Source organism: Gobio gobio, assembly GCF_949357685.1.
Source record: "Gobio gobio genome assembly, chromosome: 18".
NCBI lineage: Eukaryota > Metazoa > Chordata > Actinopteri > Cypriniformes > Gobionidae > Gobio > Gobio gobio.
The window spans coordinates 18,540,612-18,556,827 of NC_137111.1; the positions used below are offsets into that span (position 1 = coordinate 18,540,612).

Sequence of the window (16,216 nt, forward strand, 5' to 3'; positions counted from 1 at the left end):
AAACCTAGTCTAAAGTCAGTGGCGCGTTGCGCGTTGTTCATTATGCTATTTTAAGGGCGCATGCTTGACCATAATGTATAGCGTGCACAACGCGCATACACTTTGCTCATGTAATCTACACAGATGCAACAGTTATTTTTGCAAATCATAAATTGTTACACTAAAAAAATATTAACACATGAGATGACGGAAATCATTGTGGTGTGCCACGAAGATGTGAAAAAATAGGCATAAATCTAGCTTACAAATGATTCAGGCTAATTGTAATAATTAAGGATAAGACCTGTTTGTCCAATAGTGGCAAGACATATATGTATATAAGGACATCTGACAAATTGGTTTGTCCGTCAAGAACCAGGAACAAAAATCGACTGAAAAACTGAAAAAACTGAAAGACTAAAAAAAAAAAAAAAGACTGTGAAATCACCTTTACTATAATGTACAACATTACAACTTCACTTCTCTGTCTTTCACTGCTCTTACAAGCACATCAGTCTCCTCGGCTGTGAACCGCTCCTGGCGTGCGCCTGGTAAATACGCCATAATAATAGCAATCCATAATGGAACTTGCGCACCTGCTTTTAAAGGGAATGTTAGATGACGCTCGGATTGGTTTATTCACGTTACGCCCAAACCACACCTATGAATAATGAAGCTACTTCAGACCAACCCATTTTAGATTTGCGCCGGGCGCAAGAGCCATTTATCCCGCCGGGAAAATAGCAACAGCGCCGAGACCCGCCCACAAAGTTACTTGCGCTTTGCGTTTTGACACTTGCGTTTCAGATCGTTAAAATAGGGCCCAAGGTGTTGCTGCTTTTCATATATGGAAAATATGTGACTATATATTTACTAATATATCATAATGTATGTAATTTTATATATTCAGTAATACATTAAAAATACATTACAGTTTTTCTCAGTCGCGTTGGTACATTTCTCGAATCATCCTCGACATTTGCAAAACAGTAAGTGCATTTCTCAAAACAATTCGCACAAATAGCAAAACACCATGGATTACCTGCAAAAGCCAGTCTCTTGCTCAAAATCCTTAGTTCATCTCTCAAAAGTAAATATCTGTGTCAATGAACATGTCAGTGCCATCAGAATGACAAGTTCTTGTGTCATTGTGTACGGATAAGACAAATTGCTTAGTCATGTTGTCAATATAACAGTACTCTAGAGGGATGTTCTGATGTAAACTATGGCGAAAGTTTTGATGACAGTTATTGTAAATTGTAGGTTACACCTTAGTGTATGCGGGAGTGTGATTGCAAGAGACTGGACAAGATTCACATTTACGCTTTTACTGTTTGTACTGTAATTTGTTGACAGACCATGTCATTGCGATACAGAAAGGATAAGACAGCACAAGTACAAATGTAAACATAGGACAGTCTCCTTAGGGAAAACGGTACATGCAGTGCTGTAGGAATTACAGTGCAGTCTTCCTACACCTCCTGACGTTCCTGTCTGTTGGGCCACACATTTTCATACACATCACAACGAATATCTTTAGAAAAAAAGTCTAATGGAAATGTATAGAAATATGCTTGACATATTATGACAACTTGTTCAACCATTTTGTAAAGACTTATGCTATGAACTAATGCCTAAATGTTGTGGGGGGTGAGACTATTCAACAGAGACCCATTATAATACATTTTGATCAACATGACATAAGCAATTGATAATGTAGGAAACAGCAGAGAATTGTACACAATCATTTGCATGGATGTACCAAAGCATTTGCAACTTGTTCAAAGAAATGAGAAACTGCTTTTGTGACACAATGATCTGAAGATTGAACAGGTAGTTTTGAGAATTTCAATTCTGATCTGAGAAATGTACCAAAGCGACTGAGAAAAACTGTAATACATCAAATATAGATGTATGTGTGATCAGATATGGTACTGCATGTGTAATATATATTTTTTTAGTCAAGTTTATTTCAGGAATAAATGGCCTCTTGGCCCATAGTTCCACTTAATCACAATAGCATGAAATATCCTCTTTTCTTCATTCCATGGTATATACAATGCCAATCTCCATGCATACTCTGAATCACAAACATATGACACATCAATACAGACATCACCACAAAGAACGAGATCACTCAAGTATTTCTTACGCAGATCCTCATACAAAGAACAATCATACAAAAAATGTTTCTCATCCTCTATCACAAGATAATTCAAGGTTAACTTACAGTAATTACAAATTCTCTCATCTACTGGTGTGTTACTCCATCTACCTGTTTCCATAGCCATATTATGACCTGAGCATCTGAACAGGAATAATGATCATACCAGCTGTCTGTTATATATAGAGGCAATGTAGCTATCTTGTACAATCAGGGACTTGCACAGTGAAAATATATTTAACTTCTTGTTTTCTAGAACTAATGTGTACCATGCATCATGTGCTTTTTCTCTCAAATATATTTCTCTAATATATTGCAGATATATTACTCATGCAGTATAAACACACATATATAGATAAATATTTAATGTAATATATTTCTTATATTTACTAAATGTTTCCTATTTTCAAGCTAGTTAACAAAAGCACAAGCACACCTGCACATATTAAAGTAATTGGTGAAGAGAGCACTGCCGTTACTTTTTAAATATAATAACAGTCTTCATAGTGTTTGGTCAACCACAGGCTCTAACTCTTCAGTACAATGGTAACCCCAAAAACTCAAACACACCAGAAAACCTTTTAAATTCCAAAATAATACAACTTAAAACACTAACAGATCTCCCACTATATTAATATTGAGCAAAACTTGAAATAGCACTTCATTTTAAGATTATGCTTTTAACAGCCAAAAGCAAAGCATGCTGGGAACTACATATCATTCTTTGATTTTGTGTGTGTGTGTGTGTGTAAACTGTATCTATATATATATATATATATTGCAGTATTTTTCCATATATTTTTGTTGCGTAAGGGTATAACTCTTATATGACATATGACTCTATATTTAAAGTCTTAAGAAGTCATTCAATAGTTTTGTCTTTATTCACTAAAAACATCTCTCCTTTATAGTTCTGAAATTTAATAAGGAATATAATATAGTGCACAAGTTTTATTTTAGTGTTAATTATAAACTATTTTAGTATCTTCTTTTTTAATTTTAATTTAAGTTTAATTTTTTAGATTTTGTTTTGTGCTTTTTTCACTTCCATTGTATGGGAAATAGAAGATATCAGTAAGAGCTTATTTTATTTCACTCTAAATCTATTATTTAAAAAAAATAAACTATTAAACAATAAGTATAACCTCCCAGCTATCTTTTGTGTTTCAGTATTATCATTATGTAACCGAGTTATTTCTTTAACATTTACATTGTAAGGTTGGAAATAATTATGGAAACTCTTTCTCTATTTTTGGGATTTGGTGGTAAGCCCAGACGGCACTGCAAGCCAGAAAGTCCAACCACCAGTTCACAAACACAACCCAGTCCAACCACAACGTTACCTGATGGGAAATTCCCCCTACATCCGACCTTGTTATGCGAGCGGTTTCTAATGAGAAGACTGGATGTAGCATTAAACAGAACATTGTTTCAAATTTGTTTCTAATCCCAAACTCAAACAACCTGGACCTCAGTTCTCAGAAAGTAAAGACTTAAGCTTTTTGTATAAAGAACCCTCTTAGTTAGCATTATTAGTCATCAAAATACAAAGTAGAAACTACCAGCCCCAGAAATGTTTTAACTGAATCAATATTGCCGGGGTTTCATGAGCCTGTAAATGAATATCTCCTTTGAGACATGTTGTATAACATGCAGCTGACAAGGTACATTTGTCTTTGACTGTTCCTTTGTGTGGAGCTCTCTCAAGCCAAAAGGGAAAGTGAGTAAGTAATTAATCTTTACCATGGCAGAGTTTCTCGGAGAGAACACGGAGATCCACAGATCGAGGAGCTGAACGTCGGGGAGGCTGCGGAACCAGAGGGACGGGGAACCGGTATGAAGGTTTTGACTCTTTCAGTCCATCAAAATTTAGGACTGTTTATTTTGTAAATCCATTTAATGAGTTTTACAAATGGTAAATTTAAGATTTTCCCCTTAAAATAACATGTAATTGACCCAAAGCTTGTTTTAAAATAAAAAATCGAGGAGGGTGTTATTAAAAAGACAATTTTAATATATTCACCTTTGTGTTGTTTCACAGCATGTCACCACATCATATCTTCACATCAAACTCTAATCTGTCCTGATGCATTTTGGACAATATCAAAGGAAGACCTATTCGCTTGTCAATCATTCACTGTTCTTTTCCCCCCTGATACATTTAAAATGAGTTGAAATGAATCTATTCAGCCTTTAGTTTAATACTCTGAAAGTCACCAGTGTGTAGCTTCTTCATCATGGACCATAAAACTTTGCCCTTACAATCCATTTGGACATCGTGAGTTTAGTCACCATGTCAAGCTAAAGAAACAGTTTATCACGTTGAGGTTTATTATTATTCAGTTGAGGTAGTTTAACCGTAATTGGTTAGTCAATTGACAAAAAGAAAAAAAAAATGCAGGAGTAAGTTTTTTTTTTACCCATTTGTTCCGAGTGATCAATTGTGGAAGGTGAAAAAGTTACACTACCATTCAGAAATTTGGCAATTTATTCAAGGATGCATTAAATTGATTAAAAGTGACTGTGAAATCATTCTGTTTATTCCAAGCGACTGCTAGTCTTTCACTTTTAAAACTCATTTACAGCAGGATGATTTCTGATTGGTTGTCAATGTTTTTTTATCGTTCAGCTGGATAAAATACACTATATTGGCTAAAGTATTGGGACGCCCCTCCAAATTATTGAATTCAGGTGTTCCAATCACTTCCATGGCCACGGGTGTATAAAATCAAGCACCTAGGCATGCAGACTGCTTCTAAAAACATTTGTGAAAGATTGGGTCGCTTTCAGGAGCTCAGTGAATTCAAGCGTGGTACCGTGATAGGTTGGCACATGTTCCGTAAATCCATTCATGAAATTTCCTCACTACTAAATATTACACAGTCAACTCTCAGTCACAGTCACAGTCATCCCCCCCTCATTTATCACACCTGATTCAACTCATCAGCTTGTTAGTAGAGACTGCAAGAACTAAATTGGGTGTGTCTGATAGGGAGACTCATTCATGGAATGGGTTTCCATGGCCAAGCAGCTGTATCCAAGCCTTACATCACCAAGTGCAATGCAAAGCGTCGGCTACAGTGGTGTAAAGCACGCAGCCATTGGACTCTAGAGCAGACTCTGTCTGGCAATCCTATGGACGAGTCTGGGTTTGGCGGTTGCCAGGAGAACGGTACTTGCCTGACTGCATTGTGCCAAGTGTAAAGTTTGGTGGACGGGGGTTTATGGTGTGGGAGTTGTTTTTCAGGGTTTGGGCTTGGCCCCTTAGTTCCAATGAAATTAACTCTTAATGCTTTAGCATACAGTACCAAGACATTTTGGACAATTTCATGCTCCCAACTTTGTGGGAACAGTTTGGGGATGGCCCCTTCCTGTTCCAACATGACTGCGGACCAGTGCACAAAGCAAGGTCCATAAAGACATGGATGAGCGAGTTTGGTGTGGAGGAACTAAACTGGCCTGCACAGAGGCCTGACCTCAACCCAATAGAACACCTTTGGGATGAATTAGAGTGGAGACTGTAAACCAGGCCTTCTCGTCCAACATCAGTGCCTGACCTCACAAATGTGCTTCAGAAGAATGGTCCCATTCTTCCCATAAACACACTCCTAAACCTTGTGGAAAGCCTTCCCTGAAGTTGAAGCTGTTATAGCTGCAAAGAGTGGGCCAACTCCATATTAAACCCTACGGATTAAGAATGGGATGTCATTAAAGTTCATTTGCAGGTAAAGGCAGGCGTCCCAAAACTTTTGACAATATAGTGTAGTTCTGAAATGATTCCTATGATATCGTTTCTCTGTGCCAATATCATTTTAGCTTTGATGTGAACTCTGTTATTCCTTAATACTGAATTTTTTTTAAGAACTATATCTTTATCGCTATCTTTTTAGTTATCGTCCTTGATGTGAACGGGCCTTAAGATGATTTCTGTAGGATCATGTGAGACTGAAGGCAGGAGTAATGATGCTCAAAATTCAGCTTATTTAATAATATTTAATATATAATAATATTTCACAATATTAGTGTTTCACTGTATTTTAATCAAATAAATGCCGACCCTAAGCTTTTGAATGGTAATGTATATTAAATAGGCACACTCAGTTCAGGTAATGGAGAGATGATGAGTTTTAGGTTTGCTAGGTGAACAAAACACCCAAACTTTGCAGTTATGGAACGGTTCAGTGTATCTCCATACCTTAATCCTGGTTATCCTCTCTCTGTACCACTAGATGGCATTATAAATCCAGGCTTGTGTGTAACTGCAGTCATGAGCTTCACCCTGATCATTTACTGACATTTGCAGTCACCACTTACAGCTGAATCATCATTAAAACTACAGTATTAATGTAGAATTGGTCTACATTGGTCTAAGTTTTTTTTTTTGTTCTAAACTGAGAATTGGAAACATTTGTTCCAGCTGTCTGAGAAGAATGATCTGTATTTCAGGAGCAGCTGTGACTGATTTTGATGGAGATGGACAGCTGGATCTTCTGGTGACACACGGGGAAAGTGCGGCTCAACCCATTTCTTTGTATCGAGTCACTCAGGTGAGAGAATGTGTTTTCGACCGGTCAGCCACTTTTAAATAGGAAATCCGTTAAATCATTTACACTTGGTTTTATCATAAACTTGGTCTCAGATGTTTCTCCTAAAATTACTTTGGAGAAGTTAAAGTACAGAATTTGCAAATGAGACGACTGTATAAAAGAGTACATACATACAGTATAACATGAATGTGGTTAGCATAGATCAGGTAATATGGTTTAGGAAAAATGTGATTTGAGTTCAAATTTGAAATCTTTGACTTTTGGCAGATCATCTTGGAATTATTTCTCACTGGAGAAAATCTCAATTGTCTCTCCTTTTGATCTTGAGATTTAAAGTTGGCATGAAACTGAAGTTGCGTTATTCGTCCCTTTAATGACATACAGTATATCCAAGTGAAATGGCTTCTTGAATAAGGAAACATTTAGGGTAGGACTTGATTTTTTTACCCATTGAGAATTGATTGGATGGTTGTGGTTTGCTATTGGTCGATCTCATGTGAGTGACAGGTTCCCCCACCCTCACGCCAGTAAACATGTCATATAGTTATTTTAATTAAATATTATGAGGGCACATGAATTTTAAAAATTAATGTGCGCAGATAAATCACATAATAAATACTGCAACATAAACTTGAAGAATTGTACATTTTGATTTCATGGTGACTTTAAGAGATCTAATTTGCCCAAATGTACACATGCATCATGATACAGTAGCTTGTTACTTTAGTGAAAGTGTTTTACAGTTTTGGTTCATTTTAACAACAAATTGTTGATTTCTCATCGCAGGGCTCATCTAATAAATGGCTCCGTGTGATTCCACGCACACAGTTTGGGGCTTTTGCTCGTGGGGCAAAGGTGATCGTCTACACCAAGAGAAACGGCCCTCACACACGCATTATAGATGGAGGATCAGGGTACTTGTGCGAGATGGAGCCAGTGGCTCACTTTGGACTCGGTATGTATTTCTTTTACACCCTCATTCCCCAAAAAGTCTGCCTAAACAATCTTTGCGTGAAAATCACATTAAGAAAGAAATAGCTATGAAGTTGACCAGACCTGTGAAATATCTATTTCATAAGTGCATCCACTGTCTCGGAAATGTTCAGGGTCGCAGAGCAGCAGGAAAATAAGCATTCGCTCTGCTGACTCATTACAGAGAAACAATTATGATGTAACTCCAGGTCATGTTCAGTGGGGGTAACATCTCAGTAACATAATCCTCCGTGTGGAGGCCGGCTCCTTGAATATCCTCATAGACTGGAGGCCCGGAGAGAAGCCTGCAGGTGCAGCAGCCTGTGGCAGCGGACCGGGACCTTTCCCCCACAGCTCGGCCGTGTTACAGATGCTTGGAGGCACATGGCTTCATCTGGGAGCTCTTGGATGTATTTGTGGCAGGAATAGGCTGCCAGCTGGAAGCTCGAATTGTTCTGAATGTGCTGTGAAAAACAAAACGATAGCCATCAGTGGTCACAGGATCACACTGAGGGCTCGTAAATATTTGCATACTCTCAGCAATGTTTCTATCAGTAAGAGTGTTTGTAAATTGATGTTAAATGTCTACACTATAAAGTAAATCCATAATACAGTTTATAGTATCATATTATAGAAATCTGTGACTTTTTGTCACAATTGTGACTTTATTTCTCTCAATGGTGACTTTATGTCTCACAATATGACTTTATATCTTACAATTGCATCTTTATTAAATAATACTAATAATAATTAGTTACATTTTAAAGAGCACTTTTCTGGGCACTCAAAGCGCTTTACATATAGAAGGTGGTAATCTCCTCAACCACCACCAATGTACAGCATCCACCTGGATGATGCGACAGCAGCCATATTGCGCCAGAACGCCCACCACACACCAGATGATTGGTGGAGAGGAGAATGATGAAGCCAATCAGTATATGGGGATTATTAGGAGTCCAATGGGAAAATTTGGCCAGGATGCCAGGGTTAAACCCCTGCTTTTTTTCCAAAGGACATGCTGGGATTTTTAATGACCACATAGAGTCATGACCTTGGTTTAACGTCTCATCCGAAGGACAGATGGAAATTTCTTGCGATTGTGACTTTATGTTATTTTAGCTCTTAATGAATCTCCTAGTTATGTTTTGAAATGATCATACAGTACAGTATGGTCACAAATTTGCGTATTTAGAGACCTAGAAATAGTGCAGAATCTTAAATATTCTTATAGTGCAATATTTCAAAATCCATTTTTTTATTTTGATATTTTAAAATTTTAAGATTTAATGGTAACACTTTACAGTAAGGTTCATTAGTTAACTACATTAGTTAACAATAATGAACTAATAATGCACTGCACTTATAAAGTACCGGTATTTATTTATCTTTGTTAATGTTAATTTCAACATTTACTAATACTAATAAAATCGTGTTAAAAGTAGTTAATGCGCTGTGAACTAACATGAACAAACCATGAACAACTGTATTTTTATTAACTAACGTTAATAATGATTAACAAATACAGTAACAAATGTACTGCTCACGGTTAGTTTATGTTAGTTAATACATTAACTAATGTTAACTAATGAAACCTTATTGTAAAGTGTTACCGATTTAATTAACGAATACATTTTTTAAATGTAGATTGTTAGATAATTTGAATTTTTACGTTTCTCGTAATAAATAATAAATAATAAATAAATAATAGTAACATTAAAAAAATAAAAATAATGCATGTCCAAGAATAATAACAATAAAACAAATCCATTAATCAAATACTGTGGTACTTCTTTGATAGCAAACCTTTACATTTTTTAACATTAGTCAACTACATTAGTTAACATGAAATACCAAATTTTGTCATGAAACTCTATGGCGCAGGCTGATGTGTCCTTAATGCAACCTGATGACATTTACATAATTTACTACATGACACAAGCTGATTGGTTCCTGACGCATCTGCAGCCAATCCTGCTCAACATTTAAATAGTTGGTTAGAGTTTGCTATAGCAATTTGCTTCCTCTGACATCATCCACCTTCCCCAGCTCCATCTGTATAGATCTGCTATGGGTAATTTCATAGGCTATGTGACCCCATGATAGCAAAATTAGTCGGAATGCCGTTTTTCTCTGCTCACTTCTCGGCGACTGGTGCTTTCCCTCAGCACAAGTTTGGTATTGTTGTAAAGCGCAGCATTCCAACTTTGTGAATATTCATAGGGAGTTCTCGATTGCATGAGCCAATGAAATGTGATTTTTCAACTTATTGCTGATGTTAACAAACGATCTTACTCGCGCTTACTGACAAATCCGAAGAATGCGCACAAAGACTCTCAGACAGCGCACAATCCCGATATACACACACAAACACAGAATTACACTGTTTCAAAATATCTGTCTTGGCGAGTATTCACGCAAACATTATCTCTTATATCTTAAGTGAACGTTTGGTTAACTATTGGGGAAAACATCTGATGTGTAACATTATATTAGTCTTTGCTGACTCTATTGACTTCAAATAGGAGTAGCTCAGCCATTTTTTGTCTGATACCAACAAATAATTTTTCACGTGTGCTATTTGTGCAACAGCCACAGTAGCATATCGGTGTTTGTATTGGCAGTAGCAAGTCCCTATACTTGCTAATCTACAACAACAGAAATAATCAACAGCAGCAGCGTAGCAGATCTACTCCGCCAAGACTAAATACGTTAACATTGCCATATCCATTGCCATTGTAAAAATATTCAGAGAGTGGTCACAATAGAACTAGTCTCAGCCTCGTCACGCCTACGGACTGTTGGCTAAACGCGTGATGCATAGGACACATTTTTCAGGAAACACTTCAGGAGTTTTGAACTCGTCATCTGATTAGTTGAATTCTACAGGATGTCCGCGAGACGTGTGTGTTGCATTTTTTTAACGGTCCGCCTGGAAACAAATGCCGTGATGCCAAACTCCCTCGTGGAAGAAGAACGCCTTTGTGTTTACAACTGTGACAATGATCGCTTACCAGGATCAACTAAATGTTGGATTTTTAAAAGTATGTGACGTTTGCGGCTCCAGTGTTGCAGTAAACTTGCACAACGTTCTTGAAAGAATACACGCTGGTCTGTTATTGCAGGGACATTGACTTTACATTTTCACACCCCTAAAAATAAACTGGGATTGGTTGCGTTACATGTCAGTCAAACGTCCTCTTGGGCGATCCTTGGCCAATGAAAGCTGGGATGGAGTCCAGACCTTCAATAGACGCGACACTTCAATAGAACTAATAATTAGGGATGCACTGAATCCAGGATTCGGGTTCGGATTCGGCCGAATATTGGGCTTTTTGACGGGGTTCGGTTTCTGCCGAACCTCAGAATTTTTTTTCCACCGAACCGAACTCTAGGTTTGAAGCTTTGAAGAACCGGAATTGTTTTTTTTTTTTTTTTTTGTCGAAATGGTCCCACACAGTAAGCTTTTCCATTGCTTCATTTTGCAAGATATGTCTGGTTTGAGGTTGCACATGTCGACGCGCTCCGTGAGCGAACAAATAACGCATATTTCTTAACCATGCATCAAAAAAAACAATCAAAAAAGCGTTAAAAACATTTAAACCGTTTAACTGATAGTATTATTCAGTCAAAGTTCTTACTTTCAATTAACGGTTAAATGGTCAATAGCATCCCTTCACTGCTATGGACGTTGTTTACTTCATTAATGTGTTTACTGTGATAATGGACTGAGGACGGGAGTAGGATTCGGTATTTGATTTCGGATTCGGCCGAATCTTAACCAGTGGATTCGGTATTCGGCCAAACCCCAAAAATATGCACTGTAAAAAATATCACATGCTATCTGCTTAAAAAAAATATGGTAACAATATTACACGTATTATATTTGAGTAAATTTTAAGGTTGTTTTTTTTTTGTGAAATTTACCCAAATAAATTAAGTAAAAATTCCTAAATTATTTAGTCTATGGCACATGATGAATTTAATATTATTAGTGGAAAGTGCTTTTTTAATTTAAGTTGACTTTAAAAAATAGGTTATAAATTATATTAAATGGAAATGACCTGTTTATACATAGACTGTTTACTGCTAGCGCAAGCAGAAACAAACTTGTTATTGCACTAGCATTAGAAAAGTTATTTCTCATTGAACAAAGAAACATGCTTCATAATAATAATAATACTTGCAGGTATTTACATCACAACCTTACCATAAGCTCTACTCTTCTGCACAATGGTAACGGTCAAAACTTCAACATAACAGAAACTCTTTCAAATGTCAAATAAATGTCATAAAATAACACTTAATTTCAATATTAACTCTCTATTTCCAGCCATATGCAAAGCATGTTGGGAACTAACAATGGTGTCTCTAAATAAAACTGCACAATTGAGCTAATTTTCTTAAAATAAATAGGTAACCTTATTTTCCTTAATTTTATCAGCTTAATTGGTTCTTCGATTGAAGCCTCAAAATTGCTTACATTTCCTTAAAAAAATTAGGAAAATGTATCTCTTGGTTTTAATAGGGAAATGTTCTCAATATTTTCTATACAACACTGAACCACAGTTTTCTTAAGAAAATATACAGACTATTTTTAATTATCACCTTAATTTTTTTTGGTGAAAATTACAAGACACATGATTCATTTTTTACAGTGTGGATTCGGTACATCCCTACTAATAATTAGCAATATTTCTCCAGCATTTATTAATCTTAGTTAATGTTAATCCCAGCATTTATTAATGCATTTTTAAGATCAAAAGTTAGTTAATGCATGAATATGAGCATTTTAATTAACTAACATTAACAAAGGTGAGACACGCTGTAAGAATATATAGCTCATTGTAAGTTTGTGTTAGTTTATGCATTACATTAAAATCTCATTTGTTACCATTAGTTAAAGAGTTACCCCTTTATAAACAAAAAACACAGCAGATGCCCAGTGTGTCTTCACCAACTAAACTCTTTCTTTCAGTAAAATTTTTTGTCTTTTTTGTCTTGAAGAGGCACCTGTGCCAGTCGGCCAGTGCCAGGAGGCCAGTGGATCTGTTTACCTAAGAAATGTCACTTTAATTAAGAACTGGGAAAGCGGTCAGCTTCTCTCCTGCTTGACTAAAGGCTGTAATGGAAGGAAAGTCTAGGAGCCCACCCTGTCCCTCCATTTCTGGTCCTTTGATGTTCTGCCTTCCTCCTCCACCACATTCATTTCTTATGGATGATCTCTCCATTCATGATCACTATGACAGTCTCCTCTAACGGCCATGTTAATTGCTGTCCCGCTGTCTGTGAGAAAGTGTCTTTGACAATCAGATTGAAGTCAGTAAATGGATGCTGCTGTAAACCTTCTTAAATGAAGTGCTTTCCAACCACCGTGCCATTTATATGGCTCCTTATTTCAGCCACTGAACAACAGACAGATTTCATCGGTCTGGCATATGAGAACCTCATTGCTGTAATGCCTCAGTGGCTGCTATGCCAGAAACTCTCTGGCCTGTGAACCCCACACACCGGCAGTCATGAGAAACCGGTTTTGCCGACATCAAATGAGACGTGTTCAGGCCTCGCTGCTCACGATGCTGCCCACAGCTGAGACTGAACACATTCTTGTGCATTTGTTTAAGAGTCTACATGGTATGTGCCAAACCAGAGCCTATTCCAACCTGGCTTTTGCCGAGAAACTTCTTGGGAGGGCCCTTTCTCCAGAATGGTATTTTTCCATGGAGAGCTGTACATTAAGAAAAGAAATCATTCATTATGTCTGCTAAGCCTGAGGGGAAGTTATAAAGGCAGACTGTTCATAAAGTACTAAAAGGATTGCTGCTTTGCCGCCCTGACAGGGAAAGATGTGGCCACCAGTGTGGAAGTCTTCTGGCCAGATGGACATTCTGTGGCCAGGCCTCTGGAGCCCAGTGATATGAACAAAGTGATGGAGATCTATTACCCTGAGAATGAGGAGGAGGTGACCCCGGCGCTGGAGATTGAGGTGCATACCTGTCACAGTCAAGTCAAGACCCCTTTGTTTATATAGCGCTTTATACAATAAAACATGTTTCAAAGCAGCTCTAAAAAGACAATACTAAACAATAATTATTCAGTTGAAATCAGCTCAGTGTTGATTCAGTTTGGTTCAATATCAATTATGGAGCTCAGGAGAAAACAGTGATGTGTTTTCTTTCTTTCTTTGAAAAGTGTAATTGTTGTATTCAACAAATGCTCTTTATTTTCACAGTGTGGGCCAGGATTTGAGGTCAATGAAAACGGCCGTTGCACTGGTAAGTTTTTAACCTTTAACCTCCTGTAATGTCTAAATGCCATAATGGATTGCAACAAGGTGACACAATGAATGATGGACAAAGCAAGAGTAATGTCAATTACTAAATATATAAATCAGCATGGTAGGATGGTTTATGGAGCATCATGTGACACTGAAGGCTGGAGTAATGGCTGCCATCAAAGGAATAAATTACATTTTAAAATACATTCAAACAGCTAAAAGTTATTATTTAACTCTTTCCCCTCTAGGGTTTTTGATAATTTTCACAAAATGTTCATGGCCCCCAGAATATTTTGTTGTATGAATATCTGAACATGCAATATATCAAAAGATGTTTGATATGAAAAGTGTTTTATTCTAGCTTCATGCATTATTTTGATCAACACTTTAATATGGGTAAGTTTCATAAAAAAAGCAACATTTTGAGCAAAAATCGAGGAAAATATATTTGTTTGGTCAAGTACTACATCTGGATTGGATTCAGAACGATGATCAAAACATAGACGGAGTAGATCAAGTCCATTCCGAAGTCAACACTTCATTAGGCAGTTTTGATTTATATGATTACATATGTTATATCTTGTTTCTGCATCTTCTTCACCTGTGTTTTGATCAGGAGATTCAGTACTCTTTCAGAAGATGCGTAATTGCGTTACTACTTTATAACAGTGAAAACATGGGAAGCCTTAAAAACTCGTCTTTGCATTGTCTCATAAAAGACGAGAACAATGGCAGGGAAAGACTTAAACTGTAATGATATTTCACAATATTACTCGATTTCTGTATTTTTTATCAAATAAATGCATCCATGGTGAACATAAGAGACTTGTTTCAAAAACACAAAAATTATAGAATTATCTTAAACGTTTGACTTTTGATTGAAGTTTGGAATAATTTTGCTTTTTAAAATGTTTTTCTCTTGAAAAAAATAAAGGCAAAAAAGCCCTTAAGTAAATTGTGTCTTTAGCTTAGCAACATGCTAATGGCAAACTTTATTGACATTGGGAGTCAGTTCTCCTATGTGATTCACATTTGAATCCCTATTTGTATAATGTGGTGCAGAGTAGTCCAAATCAGTCCCTTGAGTTATGAAGTTCCATTTCAGTTAGGATGTGGCCTTAATGGGAAGCTACCTGTCTAGGCAAAAGACAGCAAGGCAGCTCAGCAGGTTTTGGAACAGAAGCTATGTCAGTCATCATGAGCTTAAGGTAGTAGGAGTGACTCCTATACTGATAACTATACTGACACATATAATGATAACTTAAAGCATCCACTTCCACAAATAAATGTGTCTGCCACTCAGAAAACTTTGCAGTGTGTAGATGACCATAGCATCATGTACCAGACCTCATGTTTATTCCCCTCCTCTTCATTTCCTAGACCAAGATGAGTGCACACAGTTCCCATCTGTCTGTCCCTCTGAGCGACCCGTCTGCACAAACACCTACGGGAGCTTCAAGTGCCGTGCAAACAAGAGGTGTAACCAGGGATACGAGCCTAATGATGAAGGGACAGCATGTGTAGGTGAGTTGAGACTAAAGCCATGATTAGGGTGGATTGATGCAATAACAGGCCCTAGAGAAAAGCTGTTTTCTCACATTTCACATAGGCAGAGTTTCACTTCAGCTTTGGGGCTGGGGTGTAGTTGAGAAAAATACTCAACCTAATCATTTAAAATGTATTCTCTAGAGCAGGGGTGTCCAATCCTGCTTCTAGAGGGGCACTGTCCTGCAGAGTTCACCTCAAACCCCAATTAAACACACCTGAACCAGCTAATCAAGGTCTTACTTGGCATACTAGAATCTTCCAGACAGGTAAGTTGAGTCAAGTTGGAGCTAAACACTGCCCTCCAAGACTGAGTTTGGACACCCCTGCTCTAGGGTGTCAGCATTTTGAGACAATATTGTGATCTTTTCTGAGATTTGCAAAGATACCAAAGTCTGCAAGTCAGGGATTTCAATATAAACTCAAACATTTTTCACTTCCAAGACCAATTGATGCAAATTAATTCTCTATCTCTACATTCTTACTTTACATCAACTAGAAGATCTTTCTAGTTCCCCCAATTAATTTTAAGTTTAAAAGTGGGTGTTGTTTATTTTAAACAGTTTTCACTCAGAAGTTGCTAATACATTTCACAAATATTTACAAAGAAACAGCACGTTACAATGAATTACACTATTTTAATGATCTAAGCGCATGGTCTAAAGCGCACGGCACAAGTGCACTTAAGTCGTGTCCGAATCCACTTTTAGTTTAACGATGGGAAAAATGGTCGCC

General features: G+C 37.1%; 1 protein-coding gene across 1 annotated transcript in view; it reads left to right on the top strand.

The window, feature by feature from the left end:
* crtac1b (cartilage acidic protein 1b) overlaps nt 1-16,216 on the top strand; it is a 60,711-nt gene that overhangs the window by 27,160 nt on the left and 17,335 nt on the right. Inside the window, exons 9-14 of the mRNA XM_079842979.1 lie at nt 3,895-3,977; nt 6,590-6,690; nt 7,477-7,645; nt 13,500-13,645; nt 13,892-13,934; nt 15,317-15,460. Of these exons, the coding sequence (XP_079699105.1) occupies nt 3,895-3,977; nt 6,590-6,690; nt 7,477-7,645; nt 13,500-13,645; nt 13,892-13,934; nt 15,317-15,460 (686 nt within the window). The remainder of the gene's footprint in view (nt 1-3,894; nt 3,978-6,589; nt 6,691-7,476; nt 7,646-13,499; nt 13,646-13,891; nt 13,935-15,316; nt 15,461-16,216) is intronic.